We start from the raw sequence: 24,443 nt of genomic DNA, 5'->3' as shown, positions 1-24,443 counted from the left end.
TTGTCCTGTGTAGCAATATTGGATTAATTAAAAAAACAATTTGCACCAAAATAAGAACCAATAGTTAAGAAAAACCTTCTTTGCACACTTTCCATTGGTGTAAGTAAGGACTTATAAGCTGAAGGGCAGAGCTCTTGGTCAACTGACCCCTTGCCACTACATTTAGAGCAGAAAAAAGCATAAAATGATAATACAAGCATGACATTTAGTAAAATGATGGTATTGATGTTATATGGCATTTGTAATGCATAATATCTGAAAAATAACAACAAAGTGACTTTTGAGGAAAAACTGACCACATTTATTTGATATTTTTCTTTAGATTTCTAACTTATATTGAAATAGTGTATGTAGTCATGGTCATTAAATGTCTTTGGGGCCAGGGCTATGATAAGTGCTGAGTCATCTATGACTCTTCGGGAGATGGATGCTGTAAGTGAGTCGTAGCGTAGAAACTGGCATGCTCGATCTCTAAATAGTAAGAACATATTACTAATTTCCAAAAAGATTGAAATGATTTTCTTCAACTGAATTATGATGGGGGTTTTTTGCAGGAATTGCTGGAGACTGGAAAAACCAACTAACTGTGGCAGAAGCAGAGTACTTTGACACTGTTTACAAGGACAAAATGAAAGATTTCCAATACAAATTTGCATGGGAGTAAATAGAAATATTTAAGCAATGCCTTTTCCAGCATCCAATTATGCAAAGAAACCTATAAGTTAGATTCAACTCATTAAAATGTACATTTGGTTATTGAGGTTTGTGGCAGCGGAAGTGCAGAAAGACAAACTCTCATTAAACTTTTATTATTCAATTTGAATGTCTTACTGTAGATGTTTGGTTTCATGAATTATGCAAGAGCAACTTTCTCACTTCTTCATTCATCAATTTAACACTTGTTACACTTGTCGGACCTAGAGGTGTTAACCTTTTTTGTGAACAACTGATGATAGATTTACGATTAGTCATGTATTATCACATTCAAGCTAACCGAATTAGCAGACTTAGATATTAGACTGTAGATATTTGATGTAGAAAAACCTCGGATCGACTTGGCATTATAAAAGAATAAAGTACATGACCCTAAGGTGTCCTTACTTGAATATGTAAGTTTATAGCAACACAAATGTGATATCACACATAGTCATACCAAGAATTTAAAGTGTCATTGAATTCACTTTGCCTTATAGAGAATGTAAGAAGATGTCAATGACTAATAAAACATTTCAACACAAGTTAAGCAGTCTGAAATCGATATTCTGTATTCACTTGAGTACAAACTCAAATATAGATATCAATATATCATGTTACAATGTAAATGAAAATAAGCAAATACAACCTAGTGCTAAATACAAGGACAGGACATGACTCATTTTATAGTGCATTTTTGTCTTTACATCACCCATACAGTAAACTTATATCACGGCACATGTCCTGAGCTTGAAAGTTGAGCAAGATCGTGTAGTTGTCCTCAAGTGCGCTGATGAAGTCTTGGTTAAAAGAAACAATAAACAAAGGCTGTCAGCATTCAGTCTGTACAGCCTTAGTCATCCAGTCAGATCTGGCCAGCAGTAAACTTAGTCTGTCACCTGATGACTGGATCAGATCCTTCCCACTGACAGAGACAAAACAGAGACACAGAGGTGAAGAAGACAACAACCTGTATTCGATATTTAAACATGAGTTTGTAACATTTTTAATATTTATAACCTGTGGTAGTCCAGTCCCAGCAGACTGACTCCATTAACAGCCAGGATCCTGTCTCCTGGCAACAGCTTCTGACAGCGTGCTGCAGGAGAGTCCGGCACTACAGCTCGGATAAAGATGCCTTTCACCTTCAAGGGAGTGTCCTGGAACAAAAGGTCAAAGATTCATTAAAAAAAGGCACTTAAAATGTGCTACTATTTTGTGTGTTGGTCTACATCTCTTTCACTCACCCTTGTGTCAACCAGGGCAAGACCGAGTCCTCTTTCCCCTCGCTCCAGCTCCAAGCTAAAAACCTCATCATTATTGTCGTCATAATGTCATCCTCCCCCATTTCCTCTTTTAGTTCAACACATCTTCCCATCCTGGGGCAGTCTGACTTCAAACGGTCTACTTTAAGAGCAGACAGACATTCAAACACCAATCCACCTGAGTAGAAAATAAAGCATGTTTAGTTTTCTGTTATTGCTGACAAACAGGACACAACCATGAATGATGATGTAGCAGTACCTTCATCATGTGCATCTACATCAGAGGTGAGAAGTGTCTCACTTTCCCCATTCATCCATTTATCCTGGTCTTCCCTCACCAAATGAACAGAACCTCCGATGTGAGGGGTGTTGGGTGGAGTGAGGAGACAGGAGGTGTCCAGAGCTGTCCTCGTCTCACTGCTTCCCCCAGTCTGCAGCTCCAGATTTCTGAGCTTCTGGGACAAAAGGATGGCACCACAGGAGCTGAACTCATCCAGGAATTGCGTGGATGACGGTGAGGGAGGGGATGGGGGTGATGGAGGTAAGGCAACAAAGGTGGTAGAAAGGGACTGGCGGACAATAGCCTCAACTGACGATGTATCCAAGGATTCCCGACTGGCTTTTGGAACGATATCCATCTGAATGGCAAAAATAACCATCTCACTAGAAATGAAGGAGTCTCTGTCTGTATGTTCTTTGAGTTTCTTAACAACCATTATTCCGATAGACTTCCCACTTGGCAGTTGTATTTTTGAGAACCTACTGACGTGTTGAGTGTGAAGTTGTTTGGCTTAGCAGTTTTTGAAAAAGTACCTAACAGTGGTTTACATCAATTGGAAAACCACATTTTGAACTGGCATCCTTTAAAGGTGAATGCCACCAATTTTAAGCATCAAATTGTGCTTGCAGGTCTGGGGCAGAACTAATGCTTATGTGACAAAAGTTGTAATGAGCCTTTCTTTTCAACAGAGGGAGCTGTTAAAAGGTTTTATAAATGAGTGATGTCAAATGAGTTTTTTACTTCAGGGTTTATGTCTATCTTACATAAATCATATTACCCCATTTTGGAAGGAAAATGGACTACATTTATATAAAGCACTTTTTTAGTGTTTGGGAGCAGCCAAAGAGCCCAGTCACACTAGCAGCTAGGGTTAGATATCTTGCCCATGAATTTGACATCCACCAATGGGAAACTCCGTCCTTCCGATTGGCTGACTGCCGCTCTACCTACTGAGCCCTATTAGTATTATTTATATTCTGCATTTTATATATGTATATATATATATATATATACTATTAAAAATCCAATGATATGAATGTTTTACCTCTTGTTCCTTGGTAGCTGGGGCCTCATCACACTTTGAGTTAGAAAGACTGGACATGAACTCTTTTAGCTTGTCCAGCTGTTCCCTAAGAGCTGAATCTGTTACCTGCCCGCCCAGTTCAAACTGGTAACCCCCATCAGGCAGCACAAGAGGGTGGTGGGTGTCAAAACTCTCCAGTATATCAGCTGAGGAAAAAATTACATTAAATGAACTGGAAATTAGGGGAAAAAACTCAGGTGAATGTTGTGAATAATCATATTGTTGTGTTTTTGACTTTCACCAGTTTGGTGTGCTGCAGCCTGGTCTTGAACAGAGGGAGTCCAGCTGTGTCTGCAGGGAGACGCTGGGCCGTAGAGACTCAGCAGGTGGTGCAGTTGGGCCGGACTCAGGGCAGGGTATTCAGAGCGCAAAGACACCCAACATGTCTACAAAAGCAAATACAACATCACCTAAGAGGATTTAACTTCTAACCCTTACAAACCATAACCACTAGTTACCTAAACCTTAACCTATCCATAAACTAAGTATTCAACCTAAAATATAATAATTAATTTGAATGGTCCCCAAAAGGAAGGGGAGTGCCCACAATGTGATAGTGTTAATGTAGGCCCCCACAACATGCATTATACAAGCACACACACACACACACACATCATACACACTCATAGGGAAATCATCAGACTTTGCTGCCATGACTGTCCCAATGTATAACCCTTTAAATTAGGAGTATTTAATAATTTAATCTGATCATGCAAGGGTACAATACATATTTAACGAAATATTAAATTTTGGAGAATTTTTCTGTGTTCTCTCTCTTTCTGTTCTCCTTCACACAAACTTAAGGTGTCTCTGACACAAACCATGTCTGTAAAAACTTTGAGGTCCTGGATCAATGCCTGCATGCTTTCATTAAATGTATTCTAAAATACCACAGCCCTGTTTCAACTGAGGACGATTGTGCACGGCAACCTCAAACATGACATTGTTATGGTTGTGGACTGCCCACAGAATATTACCACATGGTACACATGGTAAAAAATCTTGCTGCACATCTCATTTAAAAAATGTCCGTAAATGTATCATGCACATTGTTTTTTCAATAAAAAACAAGATTATTAACATAATTTCTTCAGGATTTATTTATAATAAGTGCTGGGTTGTGACCAAAGACTGTATATGAATATATTAGAGATTTATTTCTACAGTCTAACCTAATCAAACCACACCCACATAGTACAGATGAGGCATATGAGCTGAGTTTTTGACTGTTTTGGATATTTAACGTTGTACAGAAACACTTTAGATTTAAAAGCAATATCATATTTCAACCCCTCTGCAGAAATCACATCTCTAAATCCTTAGCCTGTTATGTGTCTGCTGATTATTTATAGTAGGATAAACCCAACTCAGCAGAATGTATAGTGTGTGTGTTTTACCTGCAGTAAATTCTTTCTAGGTGAAGCCAGCAGATTGATAGCTGACGAGAGTGTGTGTGTATGCTCCGAGGCGATTTCCCCCAGTCCATCTATGTGGGCCCATTCCAGGAGAAAGTCCAGATTGGCCCGCATGCGAACGCCTCTGGACCAGTGGTAGAAACCTGGCTCAGAGCCTGTGAACACATCAGGAGGAAATCAACTTTAAATCATTCTTTGTTCATTGACTTAGTTTCTCAACTTTTAGGTCTACAGCAACACATTTCAGTCTTTCATCTTTGCTGTTGACCCTGGAAGTCATGTTATTAAATGTGTTTGTATTTCCCATTATTCTAGGCGATCTGTATTCATTAAACATCTGAAATCTGCCTCGTTGACAGGTTACACTTTACCTTTGTTGCCACAACAAAAACGTTGACGTATGCAAGAACTGAGCATTAGACTGACTTCAGTCTATATTATACTTGTTGTCAATAAATCTAATGAAAGGGAACAAAATCATACTTACTGGAAATACTCACAAGAAGTGTCGGTGTATGTGTGTGTGTGTGTGTGTGTGTGTGTGTGTGTGTGTGTGTGTGTGTCGTAACCATGAACACTCAAAATATTGTTTTTTTTATGACTTTGTGGTACCAACGCTCGTTCTAGCATACTAAATAAAAGATATTTTATTCCACAGCTGAAAGTAGTAGCATCAAATTCCCTTTAGCATCTTGTTTGAATAACATTTGACATTCTAAGCTGTTTCAGGAAATTACTGTTGCTTTAAATATGTGTTTGTTACAAGCTTTTAAAGATAGATGTCTCTAGGGAGGTTTGGGACGTCAAAAGATGTTAAGACATTTGTCTTTGTAATACTTTTCATTGAGTGGGTGGATTGCAAAATGAATACAGAATGGTGCAACTCTACAGATGAAATACCTTAAGATTCAATACATTCTGCATGGGTTATTTCTCATAGTTGAGTAGTTATTACAAAGAAGTGGAATAAATTCTGTAGCAACTGCCATGTGACGTAGCGCCCACTAGGTAGCAGTGTTGCAATTCCATAAAACCTAGAATAATCTTTCTATATTTATATGCATCTAGTTTGTAATATGACAACAATTAGGCAAATGGTAACTTCCAGACATACCACAAAATAATTATTATCAAAAAAGAACTAGTAGTAGTAGTAGCAGTAAACCTGTATACTGTTATGTGTACCAAGCTGATATACTCTATGTGGACTGATACCTCTCTCCATGAGTGAGTTGAAGAGGGATGCGTTGATGAAGTAGAAGAGGTAGCCGATCAGCTGTGAGGAGATCTCTGGGTGGAGCTGACAGTCACACAGCAGTCTCCAGGTGTCAGTCAGAACATCCACGAGATGCTGGATCTCACCAGGGACCTGCAGGGCACCGCTACCCAGGATTGAAGCTCTCTCGCCATGTAACTGGTCAGGACTCTCCCTGAATGGGCTGCAATCCAGAAGGCCGGGCAGGACGGGGTAGAGGACCTGAAAAGACAGAATGGGTTGGTTAAAAGGAACTGTGCAGATCAGAATGGGAGTTACTCTTCCATGTGGAAGATTGTTGACATTTTTGTGGGTCAATTTGAGGTTGGAAAAGTTAACATTGTGTGGTGGATGTTCTGATCACTGGGGTAAAGTAAAACTTTCAGACCACCCATACTGCATCTGCATTTCTGTCTGTGTTTCTTACGCTACAACATAGATGATAACATTAGAACAAAAAAATCTGGACATAGTTTTGGAGGTGGGGCCCCGTTCATTCCTTTGAAAGTAGCTCAGATGCATATGAAGCCAAAAATGGACAAACTGTAGGTACCAAAAAGAACCTGAATTATCCGGGGACTTGGGCCCATAGAGCATGCGCACTTGTGTTTGCCTTAAGCCACGCCGCCGATCTACGGGTCTCCGCTAAATCAAATGAAAGGAAAGGTATAATAACTTTAGATTGTAGCGCACACAACTTTTAGACTCCAATGATAAAACGGGCTATATACGTGTTTGAACTGGGTAATGGATTAAGTTAAAGGGGCCGTTTTATGCTTTTCGGGGTTCTCCCTTTCATGTGGTGAGTTTTTGTGCATGTAAATGGTCTGCAAAGGCTGAAATCCCAGTTTCATGATATGCTAAGGGGCGTGACATTCCCAACAAATCTCTAACTAGTTGACCAATCAGAGCAGACTGGGCTCTGATTTCAGACAGAAGGTGCAAAGAGGAGCTGCAGCACAGCCAGTATGAGAAAAATAAAGAGCTTCTTCAACATTAAGTGGAGAAATGGAGACATGTCCCAGTACAGGCACAAAATACAAGTATGAACCTGAAGATTAGCAGAATGTGTCCTCTTTATAGAAATGTATTATCTGCTGATTTACAGTCATCTCTCTTGTCAACGAAAGTCAACGGGAAAAATACTTTTTGGCCCCAAATTACGTTATGGACTAGAACGGAAGTGTAGTCCCATTATTTTGCCCATATGAATACTTGCTTCAACGGCCAGTGCTCTTCCTGGGAGCTTGCACATATATAAAGAAAAGCCTTTCCTCCTTTTCAGCCAAAGGTCCTCACTTCTCTTGAGAGCTTGCCCGGACAACGATAGCTTTGTTCGGGCTAATTGTACACAGACATCCCCTTTCCCCTCCAATCTCACTCTTACACCCACAAAGCTTCCGAAGGCCAGAGCCGGCTGTAGATTCACATTCCTAAAAAGCTGAATATGGCTCATGTGGGCTTGGCACGCTGCTGCAACAGGACTGCTGAGTGAAGAGTTCTGAAGGAATCCACCCTGAGCAGATCATCTTACATGTACTGTAAGGCCCTGCAGCCAGAGCAGGCTGAACACGAACAGTAGAACATAACAGCTCCCATCACATTTGAGACAATGGAAAACATTAAGTGAAATATTCCTGAAAGTGTTTCTGGTTGGAAAATGTTGCTGAGCGGAGTCAAGCCAGAGGAGATTCATTCATACTGGGATTACCACATGCATCAATGGCATGCATTATTCCACATTCAAAACATTAAATGGGTATTCTGTTGTCTGTTTACTTGCACATTCACTATGACGGGCAAGTAAACACACAGTCTGCCCACAAGTTTTTTAAATTGCGTCTGTACCCGTCATGACATGTCTTTTAGTTGGAATAGCTGCACACCAGTGGCGCCTTTTGTTTTCCATCCCAGAGCAATTACCCTCACATCGGATGGGCGAGCGTGAAGTACTCCAAAATAAACAGAGATTTATCAAATGTAACCACAGAAAAGAGAAGAGTTATTTTACTTTTTCTTGTCTGATGGCAGGGTAAAAAGATCAGTTTGCCTTGTTTTAAAACTGGAACCTAAAATAAAATCTCTCCTCCACAAACTGAACCCGGGGTCAGACATGAGCCCTGACATAAATCACTATGTCAACTCACTGCCAGTAAAGGGAGAGGATATGTACTAGGGTAAATCATTAGGCCTTATCTAGATTACCCCTCAGCTTGACACTGTTGACTCCATCACATTCCTCACACAAGCTTGCTGTGAAGTGACAGTCATGATGGATGACACGACACGCCTAGTCTGACATGAAAAACGGAGACTACGTCCCAGCTAAATCCGAAAAAATTTGCTTTACCCTTGAAAGCATGGTGCTTGCTCCACAACAACATTTTTGTAGAGATCTCAATCCGCAGAGTAAGGAGACACAGAGTTGTTCCTGCTTTGAACCCTGAGGCTGGCAGGGAAGATTGTGGCCGGCCCCTCCCACCCTGGACACAAACTGTTTACCCCGCTCGCTTTGGAAGGATTCTGCGCTCCATCAGGACCAAAACCTCTCGCCACCTGAACAGTTTCTTCCCCTCTGCTACCGGCCTCATCAAACAAGATCTTGTTATTTTTTAAATTGTAAATCATGCACATGTTGCACATCTCTGCTACATGCTACCTCTTCTATCAGCACAGCTCTCCACTTTAAGTACATACAGTATATATATACAGTATTTGTAATATGTAAATATATTTAATTTGTTATAAAAGTCTTAAAATAGTTTCTTTAAATAGCCATCATGAGTCCTATTGTAATTCAATTTTGTTTTGCTAAGTATTCTTCTTTCTGTGTCTTTGTATGCACCACATATTCAAATGCCTCGTATGTGTAAACCTACTAAAAATGATTCTGATTTTGATTCTGATACTGATTTGTTCAGGGGGCAAAAATAAAGTGCATCACAGCCAGCGTCAGGTTACCCTCAGCTGCGTTATGATTTGTGCTTTTACCTTCGCCTCTTCATCATCAGCAATACTGTGTTTATAAAGTCAATGTGTGTCAGTCCATCAATTAACTGAGCACCTATTCCACAGATTGCCATGACATTTGGTACAGACATTCGAGTTCCCTAGAAGATGAACCTTACTGAGTTTGGTAATCCACTAACATTACCTCTAACCCCACCAGCATGTCAAGGTCTCATGTTAGCCGCCACTCTGTTCAATGTCAATATGCTATGTCTTCTTCTATTTTATATCTTTATTTACAAGGACCATGCATAGAAATACATTAACCTTAAAGAGAGAAAAGATGCTACACGCCAGATTATAGCTAAATGCTCGTTTCCATCTGCAGTCCTTTGGCAGCCACACACATTTCGTAGTGTATATCAAACAAACAATTATAAAACAGAACAAAGTCTATAAAATATAAACCTGCAAAACAAAACTGCTTTCCTCAGCCTCAGCTACACTAATTTGTAAATAATGTACATAATGTCAGTTTTATTTACATTTAAAGCTTCTTTTGAGGTTTGAATATCTGTTATCGTATTTTCTGGCATAATCATAACAAAAAAAGGCATAATTTAAATTCTACATACAGTACATGCTGTCTGGGCAGGTAGTTGGATAATCACTTCCTCCTGCACCGAGCAAAAAAATGTGCTGTCCAAAAGTCGCAGGGCAGCAACTTTTCAGGAATTCCTAAAGTTTCCTCTTTAGATATACAATGCCATATCACTGACTTCCTTCCTGCATGGGAAACAGACACAGAAGATGCATTGGACCTGTATGTCTGAATCCCCAGAGACGTGTAAGACCTTGGCATGGCTACTGCTAACTGATGAACCAGAGCTGTGTTAGTGCGACCTCTGATGTGGCTACTACTCGACATGTTTCCTTTGACGTCAGGCCTTGCAGGAAAAAATCTGAGTGGACATGCAGCTCAGCTATCAGCGTTTATTCCTAATTCAGCTACTGTCTGAGAACGAGTGAATACAGTAGGCCAATCTCCGCATTAGTATTCTTTTGGATGGTATTTCTGCCCACACCCACACAGCCCAACTGGAAAACTGTCTGAAACTTTCCCGGCACACTTCCATGTTATGGGTGTGGTGCTCCAGTGAAACTCTACACAAATGAATGTGACTACAATTCATTTCATTTTCTCTTTTTCCAAGTAACACTCGGTTAGAAAATAGTCTGAAACAAACTCTGCACACTCAAGCAGAGTGTTTAAAGCGTTGTTACTTAACTTTATAAACAGAGTAAAATATAGATAGGTAGATAGATAGATAGATAGATAGATAGATAGATAGATAGATAGATAGATAGATAGATAGATAGATAGATAGATAGATAGATAGATAGATAGAAAGATAGAAAGATAGATAGATAGATAGATAGATAGATAGATAGATAGATAGATAGATAGATAGATAGATAGATAGATAGGTAGATAGATAGATAGATAGATAGATAGATAGATAGATAGATAGATAGATAGATAGATAGATAGATAGACAGACAAAAATGTACACAAAAAATATAAAGCAGGATATTATATGTAATGGTAACAAGAAGAGCAGTTAAGAGTCCCAAATCTAAAGCATTCCCTTTCAGCCCGTGCCCTTTCAATAAGTTTCATGAAACATTCCTGTATTTCTGTAAAAAATGCTGTCAAACAAAACCAAACTGAGAAAACCTCCTTTGCACTTTAATATTTACTCTCCTTTTAGCTCTGTTTTGGTCTCCATCAACCATTGAGATAAATATCTGTTTATTGTGCTGTTAAATGGTAACCAGCTAGTCACTAACTTGTATCTTCAGCTTGATGCTGGGCAGTCTTGGAACAAAGGGTGATGACAATGGTAAGACTGAGTTTAACCCTTAATGATTTAAGATGGTTGATAGAGCTGATGAACTGCTTCTATTTATAACATTAGCAGCACCCCCTCTGACATTGTACCAACAAATCTGATCTATTTCTATATGAATATAACAGTGTTGATAAGGTCAAGAGGTCATCTTTAAAATCTTGCCTTGAGCAGCTTTTACTTGCTGAAAAAAACGCTGGTTCTAATTACTTAAACTGCATTTCCACCACATGGCACAGCAATACTCAATTTGGCTTTAAACTACTCCCATAACTTTCAACTTAGATGGTAGCACCCTACGGTAGTTCGCAGTAGTGATGCACCTAGAAAACGGGAGACAAGCTCAATCTTTTAATCTGCACGCTTGCTGCCATTTTTCCGATGGATTTAGTGAAAGTCTACATGGGCAACACATGTCTTTGTCTCTCAGTCCTCAAAGGGTGCCATATAAAGCTTGCTTGGCAGTGTCTGGAGTCCCTCACTTGGACTCCTTCATCCTCCCCCAACACAAACACACACACACACACACACACACACACACACACACACACACACACACACACACACACACACACACACACACACACACACACACACACACACACACACACACACACACACAACAACACAACAGACCCTCTATGTTCTGTCTGTCTCTGTGTCATAATGCCCTCAGTGTGGTCTGGCAGACTGGCACTGTCACTGGTGGGTCTTTAGTGAGCTTTGAGAGTTGCTAACTGGGCTCTTTATTCTCAGCCTGTGTCTGATTATTTGTCTTTTCTAAAAAACGACACTTCCCAATCATCAGGGAGAGGCATGAACTATTTTGGTCGAGAACAATTCCTTGTTCACTAAGGTAAGGTAGATGTTGAGTTTACCATGCAAGACAATGGTGTACGTCTATTATAATCCTGTGTAGGCTAAAGGTATGTGCTGGGTCGTCCTCTCACCTTGGTGATGTAGTACACACACTGCTGGAAGGCGAGCATGATGACCTCCTCCAGGCCAGCAACCGTCTCCTCGCTGGCTGAACCGACACAGGACAGATGCCTCTCCAACAGGGCTGAAATCAGAGACATAAACAGTGAAAGATTTGTTTTACTAGAAAAGTTTCTCTAAGCAACTTTATTCCTTTCATCAGGGAAATAAAATATAAACTTTGGTTTAATTTTCACACTACTTTTAGCACGGGACCTAAGATTTTCCTTGCCATAACTACACTGTAGCTTGCCTTGAACCTTGAACGCCTTCCTTTTTTTTTACAAAGTTCTACAAATCATTATTATAGAAAAAGTGACTGTGGCTAAAGAATGAAATGATCATCAACCAATCAGGGGGTCAGTGGTTTGATACCCAGCCCATTGGTACTGTTATCATGGTATTGAAATCTGTGTAAGTCACTCTAGACAAAAGCATAAGCCGAAATGGCATGCATTAATACACATCTATGTGGTCATGATATTTCTTTTAAGGTTGGAAAAAATTCACTTTAACAATAATTAAGAAATTCGAAGCTCAACAGATGACTAACCCCGGTCCTCCACCTCCTTGTTCTCGTCCTGTCCCTGTTCTTTTTGGGTTCTCCACTGCAGAATCACAGGCAGCTGGTACTGCACGAACTGCAGCAACTCCAGGCTGTTGGACATCCACACCACCAGGGGGCGCAGGCCTGACACAACCTTCTGCGGGCTGAGGTTCTCTGGGTTTGAGCTTTCACCATCAACACTTGCCCTGCCATACATACGAAGAGTTCTACAGATTAGTATCTTAACTTTAATGTAACGTAAGTGATGCTGAACATAAAGCAGTACAGTTTGCTTACACTTCAGGTTTCACTGCAGCTAGGTCCTTGGTGTGCTCCTGTACGACAACAAAACATGAATTCATAACAGTAACATCCATTTATACCAATAAGCTATGCAGCTGGCAGGAATATTAAATAATCTTTATAAATCTGGTAAACCACAAAGAAGTCACATAGAGTTGAAGCAGCAGAATTATTATGTATAAAATAAGTCTTTATAGTGAGTTTTAAGAGGAGATTTGACATCCTAAAATTGTTGGGAGTTCTGTCAACTGTCAATTATTGGCAAAACCAGCAGATAGCAAGCTAAACTGATAACAGGACAATAAGTTACTTTAAATGCAAGTGTGATCATTTCATTATGTCACGTTTTTTCTCTCTGTTTTTTCCATTGTGCTTTATTGTTTTATCTTTAATTCCAGGAGAAATGTATAACAGTAAATTATTTTACAGTGGCACACATTCTATAGCATCTCTTTTACCGCAATTCACTAGGACGTTAACCTAGCATTATTTTTATTAATGATTAAACGTTTAGCCTGTAAAAATTAAGAAATTGGTGGAATTCCACAAGTCAAAGATGATGTTTTTAAATGTCTTCTTTTGTCAGTCCGAAACCAAAAAACATTCCCCTGAATATGATATGAAACTGCAGGATATCTCCACATTTGAAAGGCTGTAACTGCATGGTTTTTGAATGGAAAATTACATCATCAGTTATCAGTTGACGATTATTTTTCAGACCATTGCTCCACAACTCACCCACATGGCTGTCTGAACCCCGTTTGCTATGAGCAACAGCAGCCTGCGCAGATCTGAGGTTTGAAGACATGAGGCTGAGTGCTGAACACACAGACACAGCAGAAATGCTACAGTAAGGGGGGGTCTGTCGTTGCTACTGGTCCTTCCCATGGCAAATATCTCCCTGATAATGTGATCCTCATCTCCACTCTCGTACTGCAAAGTCAGGATGTGGCATTCAGGGGATTTTGAAAAGAGCAGGCCTCTGTTTATGGACTGTTTGTAGCTGGGACTGTTGATCTCAGAGCAGGTTGTGATGCATGTGTCGCAGAGGATAATTTCTTCTGTGTGGCTTGTTGTAGTGACAGGATTCAGCATCCAGGGGACGGCAGCCATACAGGACTCAGGAGCAGCATTGTAAACATCCTGAATTTCCAAAAAATAAACAAGAATCATGAAATATACGTACGTGGATATGTGCAATCTTCCTTTCTTTTCTGCATCTCACTCTTACCTTGTGTGTTGAAGCAAAGGGATCTTTAAATAGGAACAGGTAGTGCTGTCCCATCCCAATGACATCACCAGGGTTGAGCTGCACTTTTCTGCTCAACACTTCGCCATTTCTCGTCACCACGGCGTCCTGACAGGGGGAGAGCATGGTGGGGCCGCCAGCGCCATGGCGATTGAAATGGCAGTGTCTCAGGAGAGTGTCATCGGCAAAGAGAAGGACGTCAGGCTTCGCCTTGTCTTCAGTATCAATCTGCCGACCAAATAGAACTTTTGGCCCAGCAAGAAGGTAGATGACAAAGTCCTGAGTAGAGCGATTAATGACAAAGTTAGCACACAACATGCATCACATTTGATTTCAACTCACAATCATTGTTTCCAGTTCGTTTTCATTCAGATTTTCAATTGATATGTTCCTGTTGGTGCTGTTGTGTTCTTCTTTGTTGGTTTTGTTACCCTTACCAATTGCTCATACTAACTAGTCAACTCACCTCTTTTCTGTTGTATGTCTAATCCAAGTAAACATTTGTAAAGTATCTTAAAAAAGCTGCATTTTTTAAAGATATTTTACAATTGTAGAGCTGCAACAATGTGATGAATTAGTCTGTCTGAAACCAAAGCCCAGAAACTGAATAATTCCTTATTTTCTCAGGTATAGAGAAAATTAAACTGAATCTATTTGGATTTTGGGCTGGACTTTGACCAGCTAAGAAACCACAGTGAGTAAAAGCAGTCTGATCATGTGGAGGCATTAGAATTATAGTCTTGATCCGAGCCTTATTAGACAAACAATGTTTGATTTATCACAGTAAGTAGCATGCACAATGTTCAGCGGTTGTTATGTTGGACGTTCAGTGTTTTCCAACAGGACAGATTTAAATAAATCCAGAGATAGATTTGGTGAACCTTGCACTAGTGTATTCTTATGAGAGGTCTTTTGGGAAAACAATTGTGACGCAGAGTCAAAATCACAGCAGTATATGAATATTTGCTCTGTGCTATGTGTGTGGCTGTTGCGCACCATTAACACCATTTGTAATCAGCCAGGAAGCAGCCAGGGTAGTCTTTTTCTGTTTCCTGATCAGTGTTATGACACAACATTTTTCTACCTACTGTTGACTGACCTCACAATGACTCTCTGTCTCTCTTTACTCTGAGATAACATGCTGTTAGGAAAGCAGCTCTTAGAGTGTGTATCAGGTAGAACACAGTATTTAATTAATCTATTTAAAAGTAATGCACAAAGAACATTTTGTATTGAAGCACTGCATCCATTTCAGTCATTATTATAAGAGGTGGTATGGGGGTAAACATGAACATCTGAGTTGGTCTAGTTGGTGCTTAATCTACAAATTAAATAGCAACGAGTCATCCAGACCAAGGTATCTAGCTAAACAAAACCATTAAGCCTTCCATTGCGTCTGACGATTTACTGCCACATGTGATGATTAATAATCACTTAATGATTTTGATTTTTTTACAGTAAACAACTTTTATATGGTATAATTAACCTGTAGATACACTCACGGCAAGATCCTGAGTAACTTTCAATAGTAATCCCATGATCATAATTTTTGGGTTGGGCGATTGGGGGTTACACCCTACTATACAACAGTGTTTAACAGCTTAGTGATATTTAAGTTTAACAAGTTACACCAAGTTAAATGGTGAACGATTTACTGTATATACTTGAACAATAACTTTGACTACTACTACTTTCTGCACACATACATGTAAACATATTTAACAATACGAAATGTACATGGGGCCAGCTAATACTTAATTATTTTTTGTTCTAACAATTTGTTTTGAAACCGTTACTTACCTTTATATAATTTATTTTTTGAATCTGTATTGCTTTTCTTTCTCTATCTGTTGCTGTATAAACTCCTAAATTTCCCCACAGGGATGAATATCTTATCTTCCCAATATCTATCAAACTGGGTAGGGATGGTGCGTTCTCCAAAAATTGATGAATTTCTTTTTGATTATGATTACCATAGTCTTTAGAGGCTTCGGGCTACTCATGCACAGTTTTCCTCAATTTTACTTAACATAGAAGACCCTTCTAGAAGATGTAATAATAAGTGAGTACATGTTACTGGCACCATTATTGTGTGTTTCTAAAAAAATAATGTATATTTTCTCTGTAATTTTTGCATGGCATACAGGGTTAGAACACATGAGCCAGGCACCAATGAAATTGGTGACAAATTCAAAAAACCTTGGTGTTACACTGTAGAACAAAACAGAGTGCCATTGCCACCCTCATTTAGTGGCACATGTAGCTGAATTTAAAGCTTGAAGGATGGGTTTTTTCTTGCTGAAATGCACCTTGGGAGTTTACCTGGGCCTTGAAATGTTGAAATGTTCCCTAAAAAGCTCTTACCTTTAAGAACTAGAACATTTCTTATATTGCACATCTGGACTGATTACCATGATTTTCACAGAACAGCTCAAATTGTGAGTAACACTGTCCACATGTATGGGACTTATTATTCCAGAAAAAAGGGACCCCAAAATAGCTCCTTCAACCTCCCCGCGGAGCATGTGTGTGAATGAGATACCTGTGTGAGGCTGCAGCCCTGCAGCAGCAGAAGGTATGGACAGTCGTGAGGAGGGTGAATGGAGTACTGTGTGGTGTTATCGTCGCTGCTCTCCGTCTCCTCCCTCTCTGACTCCTCTCCTTCCCGCTCCCCTCTCAGCCTGGCCGGACAGAGGGTCTCTGTTTTGGCCTGCGACCTGCCGTCCCCTTGAGAGGCAACTGCCAGGCTGTGACTGCGATTCTGTTCTGGGCTTGTTTTTGATCGCTCGTAGCATTGCACTGAGGTTTGATTCAGACTGTCGCTGCGATCCTTGTGACATTGATCTGTTTCCTGTTTTTCCTCAGAGTCTAAGAGGTCCATCTCACTTTGGCTCCTCCACAGCTTGTGGCCACGCCCCATGGTCCTCTCTATGAACGTGGAGGTTACTCTGGAGCGGCTCTTTTGCAGCTTCCGGGCCTGGGCATTGATACCTAGCAGGGAGATGAACAAACATTAATAACCTGTTAAATGTGTGCAAATGAAGCTGTTATATAAATACATTAAACACATTAGCATGGAATGTAGTGATAGGGCAACACCCGTTTTTTTCCCAAGGTGCTGTGAGGTGTTTGTGTGTGTTCGGTCATTTGGACATGGAGCGTGTTTATGCCAGAGTCAACACGGAGAAGCCCCACACAGGAAACAGACCTCAGTGGAAAGAAAGACAGAGCTCATGGAAATAAAAAATACACCCACTCAGCAGGCATCGACAAGCTGACACTGATAGAAGGCTGTCACAAGCTGCGCCATTCATAAAAGCAAAACACACAACAGGACACACACACACACACACACACCACAACACAGCTGTGTCAACCACAGCTGGGGAAATGATAGTGAGGGGTCCTCCCTGCACATTTACTGTGCCATGAAGTGTTTGTGCCGTGCATCCACGGAAAGTTGTGGGTATTATTCTGCTGTGTCGGTTTTTGATGATACCAACGGATAAGGTCATTTGCCGTGTAAAGCTTTTATGGCATTATGTTAATCATCAGGTTACATTTTTTGGAGTGATTGCCAAAAGAAGCTTGACTGTTACATAGTGATGTCACTATGTAATGCAAAACAAAGGAGTCAAATGGAGGCGTTTCAGGCAGGGGGGGGGGGGGTTGCGTGGAAGAGAAACCCCCTCTGGACAGAACACAGGGATCCTTTACAGACGATTTACATGCACCTATATAACACGCAACAGGAAAAGGAAAACCCCAAAAAGCATCATAGGGCCTCTTTAAATGTTGTAAAAAAAAGGGTGTGTGACCGGAGGAACTTTAATTGAATCACAAAGTGTCTGCAAATTAAATGTTAAACTTCACTGACCTTTTTAACTACAGTAAGAATGAAGAAGAAATTTGAAAAAGAAATTGAAAAGAAAGAAAAACTGCAGACTTATTAAAATACAGTTTGGTCTGTGTGGCTTGGCTGGTGTTCACTGGAAAAAACAATGTGCCAACAAACCACATTTTACTGTGAGAATTCTCAAAACTGGATTTAATATTGGCAAAACATTTAATGGTACAAACTCTTATTCCAAGACATGCTCCCACCCCAAATAAGGATGTGGCGCGTGTGAAACGAGGCCAAAGTCGGACACCCTACCAGCAGTGATGGTGTCTTTGTCTTTGGCTGTCTTCTCCTCCACTAAGCTTCTCCTCTGGATTTCGAAGCGTCTCGCCAGGCCTTCTCTGGGTTTCCATAGTGACTGCAGGAGGAGGGGCTTCTCATTGTCGCTCACAACCCGAAACCCTTCTGTCCTCCATCCACGATCTCTGGTAGAGCCGATGGTGTCACACAGGACGTAGGAGTCTGCCTCCTCCTTGCTCAGGCCATACCTAGATGATATTGTCACAGTAAATATTATCATGATAAATGGCAATTAATAACTGAAAACATCCGCACATCCCACTTAATTGTCCTCCTAGCTTCCTAACATTAAATAAGGCAGTAAAGATAGAAGAAAACGTGGCTGTATTCATATCGTAACATATCTGGTATCAAGTTAACCTGCAGATACTCCTGTTCAAAACATTTTTTGGGATGTCAGTTTTGAGCCATGATTAAGACCAAAAAGTGGCTTACAATAGACTAGCTAAGGCTAATCTTTAGCCTAGCATTTTTTTGGAAATGCCTTTTGGGTATTAATTAAGTCGTCGATTGCCTGCAGCTCCTTTCCACCAGTTAAGAGGAGTAAGGAGTCAGCAGGATGATGTTAATAAACAATAAATAGAATAGTTTTTTCTACAACTGGGGCTCAAGGACATTTGTTTGCTAACTACTGACTGAAGCGACGTCCTTCTTCCGGAGCTGCCAAATGCTCTACGCCCAAAGAAAAAACCTTCCCATCACCTGTGAGAGTTAGAAAATGGTGCCAGTCGTTTTTCTCGACCAGAGGAACATGTGTTATTAAAAGACAGGACTAGCCAAGGCTAGTCAGTGAGCAAGCATGCTGGGTACAGTGATGTTTATGCACATATATATACATAGACGTCTTTGACATAACATGAAAACGTAACTTAAACTCCACCATGTCTTCCACAATGTTTCTTTAAAGCCCGTATCTGTAGGGTTTGAACATTTCAGACCTCTACCTCTAGTCGACCTTCTCCAAAGCTGTATAAACTAAAGCAATTTCTACCAACTGTATCACATTTTTCTGCATACATACAAGGAAAACAATCAGCCTGTTGCTGAAAGAGAGGTTAAACCAGAACAGTAAAGTTATAGGCTTTAATGAGCTAAAATACTGCAAAGAACTGAGGAAACAGTTTATCTAGCCATTCAATCCATTGTTTATATATATTATACACTGCCCGGCCAAAAAAACTGGTCACAAGCCTGTGGGGGGGCAGTGCTATGATCTATGGTTGCTGCAGTTGGTCTGGTCTAGGTTCAGCAATGTGCCCAAAGAATGAGGTCAGCTGACTACCTGAATATACTGAATGACCAGGTTATTCTATCAATGGATGTTTTCTTCCTTGATGGCACGGGCATGTTCCAAGATGACAATGCCAGGATCCATCGGGCTCAAATTGTGAAAGAGTGGTTCAGGGAGCATGAGACATAATTTTCACACATGGATTGGCCACCACAGAGTCCAGACCTGAACCCGATTGAGAATCTTTGGGATGTGCTGGAGAAGACTTTGCGCAGTGGTCCGAATCTCCCGTCATCAACACAAGATTTTTTTTAAATGTATGCAACTCTGGACAGAAATAAATGTTGTGCCATTGCAGAAGCTTGTGGAAACGATGCCACAGCGAATGCGTGCCTTCATCAAAGCTGTGTGTGACCTTTTTTTCACCAGGCAGTGTATATCAGAGTTGTTATTATGTGAAACATTTCAATATGCAAACTTTAAGCTAATCTTTGTATCGTTATCATAGATATTCCATTAGAGTTGCTTAACATAAAGGAATCATCTTATCAGGAGTCTTTATCCTGCTGTTCGCTTACTGTATTTGCTAACCCATTACTAAACAACAGATGCAGTAAAGATATATCTAAATGTCACAAGTACAGTGTAGGTTTACACTGACTACTTCCTCTACAAGCTGAATTCCATTTATATTAATCATTCCATTATGCTGTTGGCTGTAACATAAGCAGAGACTGACAGACTTTCACTCTCAGAGGCATGGCCAACACTGGCTGTCTTTCACACAGATCTGCTGTTTGCTCTAAACCTTTCAGAACTACTTAATACACTATTTGGCACTCACATTGCTCACACACTGAACTGCAATTATAATAACCAGAACAAAGGGTCAGGTTATTTTCGTTCATCTGAAATATATTAACCACATCAACATGAACATGCTCTCCTTTCATCAACCGCCATTAAGCTCTGACTGCTTTCATATACAAATGATGCAGCACAAAGGTATTTCACAGCAATCGATGGACATAATAAAACTCACACAAGGACCCACATGCAATGCAGACACATATGGCGAGCAGACACGCACACACATGCTCAGATAACACATGGCCTTACCGTTCAAGAGCCTCTTTGACCAGTTCTTTGGCGCTGGAGTGTGTGGTGGCCAGGACGCTCTTATAGTGCGCTCCCTCACAGATCTCATTCCCAAAGATCTTCAGGATTCCTGGAGCTGTGATCTGATTGGACAGCTCGGATGGGTCTTCCGCTCCTAAAGCATCTGCACAGATCACTGCATCACAATACATGGCAACAAAGGGAGCACGATTTTGAATGACGACTCTCATCTGTGGTTTATTATGACTGATTTACCGTTTACTATAAACCAAGGAAAGACAATCATAAAACAACATGAATACATTTGCAAAGTGCTCTAATTTGGCAACAGGATATAATTGAGCATGTGCGCTCACAGATGTCACTTGAGCTGGCTCCTCCATTGTTTTTATGGAACGTCATTCAAATCACGTTAAATAATCGAGCAATTTAATGATGTGTACTTTCTTTAGTGAATGTTACTGTGGTTAACAGGTGCAAACACGTTACAGTGGCCCAAAACATTTATAACATGAGAAACGCGCGGCACTTTCAGAAACGATGCAAATATAAAAACACAAATATGCCAAAACACATGCAAATGATGAAACATCTTCACTAATTTAACAAATCATGCGCAGCCTCAACTAAAAGTGCCGCATAAACGAAACACTGCATGAAGCTCAAAACAACAACGGAAACGGGGACACTATAGAGTGATGCAGATACCTGGGACCGGAGCGATTGTTATCGTTCAGGGATTATTAATCTGGCCAACTGTGTCTCTATTGCACAGTAGCCTGTTTCATAATTGTAAGTGTTCTGACAGTATATTTTGAATGACTTGCTACATTAGCTAACAGATCTGCAATAATGCAATCACAAGTGTAAAATAAACCAATAAAACCTACATTTGAAGGTAAATTTCCACTGACAGTGACAGTTGGCCAACTTTATAATCCCCGAGTGTCAACAAGCCCTCCGGTCCTAGCTGTGTGCATCCCTTTTTAGTGTCCTCGTTTTCGCTCTGTGTTGAGCTTCCTGCACATGTTTCCTCAAGTTAGTGAATGTTTTTAAAAAGCTGACGTGTGTTGTACAGTTGGTGGAGTTTTGGAACATTTGTGATTTTATATTTGCTTTGTTTTTGAACAAGTTTTGGGCCATTGTAGTGCGTTTGCACCTGTTGGCCACCATAGAATGTCACATGTATTATATAGTTGAAAATGGCTACAATAGATGCACCATTATAAATTTGGACCTTAGGAAGCTGTCATATACTTTAAGTCCTTCTTTTACCTCTACACACAAAATGCAGTTTGAATGACTGCCACTGTTTTTAAGGCAAATTCAGTAATTTTACATAGCACATAACAAAGTCAGGTTCCTCACAAAAGCAATTTAAAGAAGAAACTTAATGGTCCAAAAAAATAGCAGCAAATGCAGTATCAATCGTCTCTCTATGCTTTGGCCTTTATATTTCCTAAATTCAACCAATTGCTGATTTTGTAAGACCCTCCATGCCAACTAAACGCCACATCCAATACCATGTCCGCTCTTAGTAATAGAGGCTTTTTGTTATAAGGGTTACTTGTACAGCTCCTGCAGAACAACATAAGACATACAGTAATCCCAGAGTACTCCCTGAGACGCACCTGACCTTTAAATGTAAAACTATTTGCTATAATATTGTTTTAAAGTCACTGTGACGTACTGCTTTCCTTCCTGGCTGGGATGGAGATGGAGATCCTGATGCCTGCTGGCGGTGCCATGGAGCCTGAGTTGGAGTGGGTGCCACGAAGGAAGACCCCTGAGAGGCGGTTAGTTTGGCGACGGATGCGGCTTCTGCTGGGCTGTCTGACGGACACACCCTCTGCTGATCTGCTGGTGGAGGAACTGCCAGTGGATGAAGCTGATCTAAAGAATAAAGAAGACGGAGGGGAGTCAACAAGCTGAATCAGATTCCCCCAAAAACCTACATCACCTTGTTCTGTCCCCCTGCTACAATGCACTATACCTACATGTCTGTGTCTAGCACAATGCATTCCAGTGTCATTCACCATGCTCCCCCAGCTCTCTAATGAAATAATGAAGTGTTGTTTTATTTCTCACCAAGCCTGTAAGCTCCTTATCACTGTGGCTCAAAGGTTCCCTGCAGTAATGCCAAAAATGGAGGATTCATAAATGTCAGTGAATCTGGTAGGAATCTCTTGTAGAACAACCGAAAGGCCACTGAAGGAATACGATGGCAGCATGTTTATGATTTTAATCTGAGGAGTTGATTAGTATTTATCTGGTTACCATTTAATCTGAGATACAGGGTCCCATAATTAAATTAGGCTAGTCTGAAGCATTGTTTTGTGCACATATTGTCTTCAGTGTTGTTATAAATGTCTGTTTCTTTGTATCTTGTCTTAATATCTGCCTTGTTGATTTTGTAATTGAACCTGCAAGAAAAATGTCAAACAACAAAGTATAATCCTATTTTATTGCTTGTTGAAAATAAAATGCATTCATGTACGTGCCTTTATGATTTTGGTCTTTGATTTCCTTCCATCAAATCCATCTCAAGTCCTCCCCCTTAACCAATTACAGCGCAGAATTGCCAGAAGTACCTTTAGAAAAGTTAGACGGACAGGTACCTCTCTAAATTAATGTTTAAGGACATAAGAAATGAAATCATCTATGGATTTTTTTTTAAATCCAGTGGCAAATTATACTTGTTTACTCATCATAATTATCTTAAAATGAGTTTGTAAACACTCACTGATGAGAGCCATCACTTGTCTTCCTCCCCGGCTTGGCAAACCGTCTCTTCGGTGAAGCTGCTGGTAAATTCGGGGGTCTCGGTGGGAGAGATCGCAACTCCTCAGAGGAACATCTCATCTGATTCATTCCTGTCTGCTGGATGTGGGGATTACTTCGCGATTAAAACTGTTCCTTAAATGAACACAAATGGTTCCTATTATGCCCCATTAACCTGTTTTCTGCGTTATTGCCGGAAGGATTCATCCAGGACACGCGTTACGGATCCATCCAGCTTCATTTAACGCACTCCGAACCTGGCGCTGCAGATGTTTCCAGCACTCATCCAGCTGTTGGATCTGACGTAGTTCAGTCCAACGACAGGGGCAGCGTTACTTCACACTGATTCTGTGACGCTTTCACATCAAACAACTCAAAAAGTGGACAAATCTGAACCCCTAATATTATGTTAGTTATTACGCGCCCTGCTGGTGGAGGCAGTGTGTCAAATTCAGATGGAAACTGCTCCCCAGATGTGTGTCGACAGCGCAAATGCTTGGAGATGCCAAGTGCCCCCACCCAGACCTAAAATTTCAAAATAAAATCCTAACCGGAGAACGCGTTTCAGTTTTCTAGTCATTATCTCTAATTCCAAAGTCATTCATATTTCAGCAGAAATCTTTTAAAAGTTGAACTTGTGCTACTAAAGAAAAAAATAACAAAGAGCAAAAATACAATTTACAAGTAAAAATCCTGCATTCCCCTTTTTGAATCATACATATTATTTTATTGGATTTGTTTTCATTATTGTGTTCCTAATTTCTGGTACATGTGGATCTAATTTAATTACTTTATATACTAGTGCTCGATATTTTAACCTATAATTTAATTATAGTTTATGTATTAGTTTATGTATATGTTGTATTAGCCTATAATCTGAATATAAAAGTCACACAGTTTGTTATATAAATGTAGTGGAGTAAAAAGTACAGTATTGGCTTCCAAAATGTATTGGAGTAGAAGTATAAAGTAGCATAACATGGTAATACTCAAGTAAAGTACACCTAAATCGTACGTACACTAGTTGAGTGAATGTACTTCAATACATACACAACTGGTTTTTGTTCCCTATACAAATTAGAACCAAAAGGACCACACTTCGCTGAGCTCATGACTCCCTCCTGTGGCTACGCACAGATCTGAACTGAGATATCAGGATTCATTTGAAGTAGAATAAGGAGAT

The 24,443-nt window shown here is 40.2% G+C and overlaps 2 protein-coding genes across 5 annotated transcripts in view; one reads left to right on the top strand and one right to left on the bottom strand.

Moving 5' to 3' along the window:
• LOC134870955 (sulfotransferase 2B1-like) overlaps positions 1–1,238 on the top strand; it is a 28,744-nt gene extending 27,506 nt beyond the window's left edge. For all 4 annotated transcript variants that reach the window (XM_063893503.1, XM_063893501.1, XM_063893500.1 and 1 more), the window contains one exon: positions 555–1,238. In XM_063893503.1, the coding sequence (XP_063749573.1) occupies positions 555–664 (110 nt within the window). In that variant the 3' untranslated portion in view covers positions 665–1,238. The remainder of the gene's footprint in view (positions 1–554) is intronic.
• On the bottom strand, positions 268–23,620 carry radil2b (Ras association and DIL domains 2b). Its single transcript, XM_063893498.1, is given in 19 exon segments — positions 268–1,618; positions 1,714–1,853; positions 1,941–2,024; positions 2,027–2,136; positions 2,218–2,596; positions 3,284–3,468; positions 3,564–3,708; positions 4,720–4,892; positions 5,953–6,214; positions 11,802–11,914; positions 12,383–12,582; positions 12,674–12,711; positions 13,418–13,822; positions 13,911–14,207; positions 16,471–16,919; positions 18,085–18,317; positions 20,480–20,642; positions 22,170–22,372; positions 23,223–23,620. Coding segments are annotated over 19 exon segments (3,801 nt in total). The 5' UTR covers positions 23,351–23,620; the 3' UTR covers positions 268–1,524.
• Between the last annotated feature and the right edge of the window lie 823 nt (positions 23,621–24,443).

This window comes from Eleginops maclovinus, chromosome 10 (assembly GCF_036324505.1).
Source record: "Eleginops maclovinus isolate JMC-PN-2008 ecotype Puerto Natales chromosome 10, JC_Emac_rtc_rv5, whole genome shotgun sequence".
NCBI lineage: Eukaryota > Metazoa > Chordata > Actinopteri > Perciformes > Eleginopidae > Eleginops > Eleginops maclovinus.
This window is presented reverse-complemented; position numbering and strand designations above follow the sequence as displayed.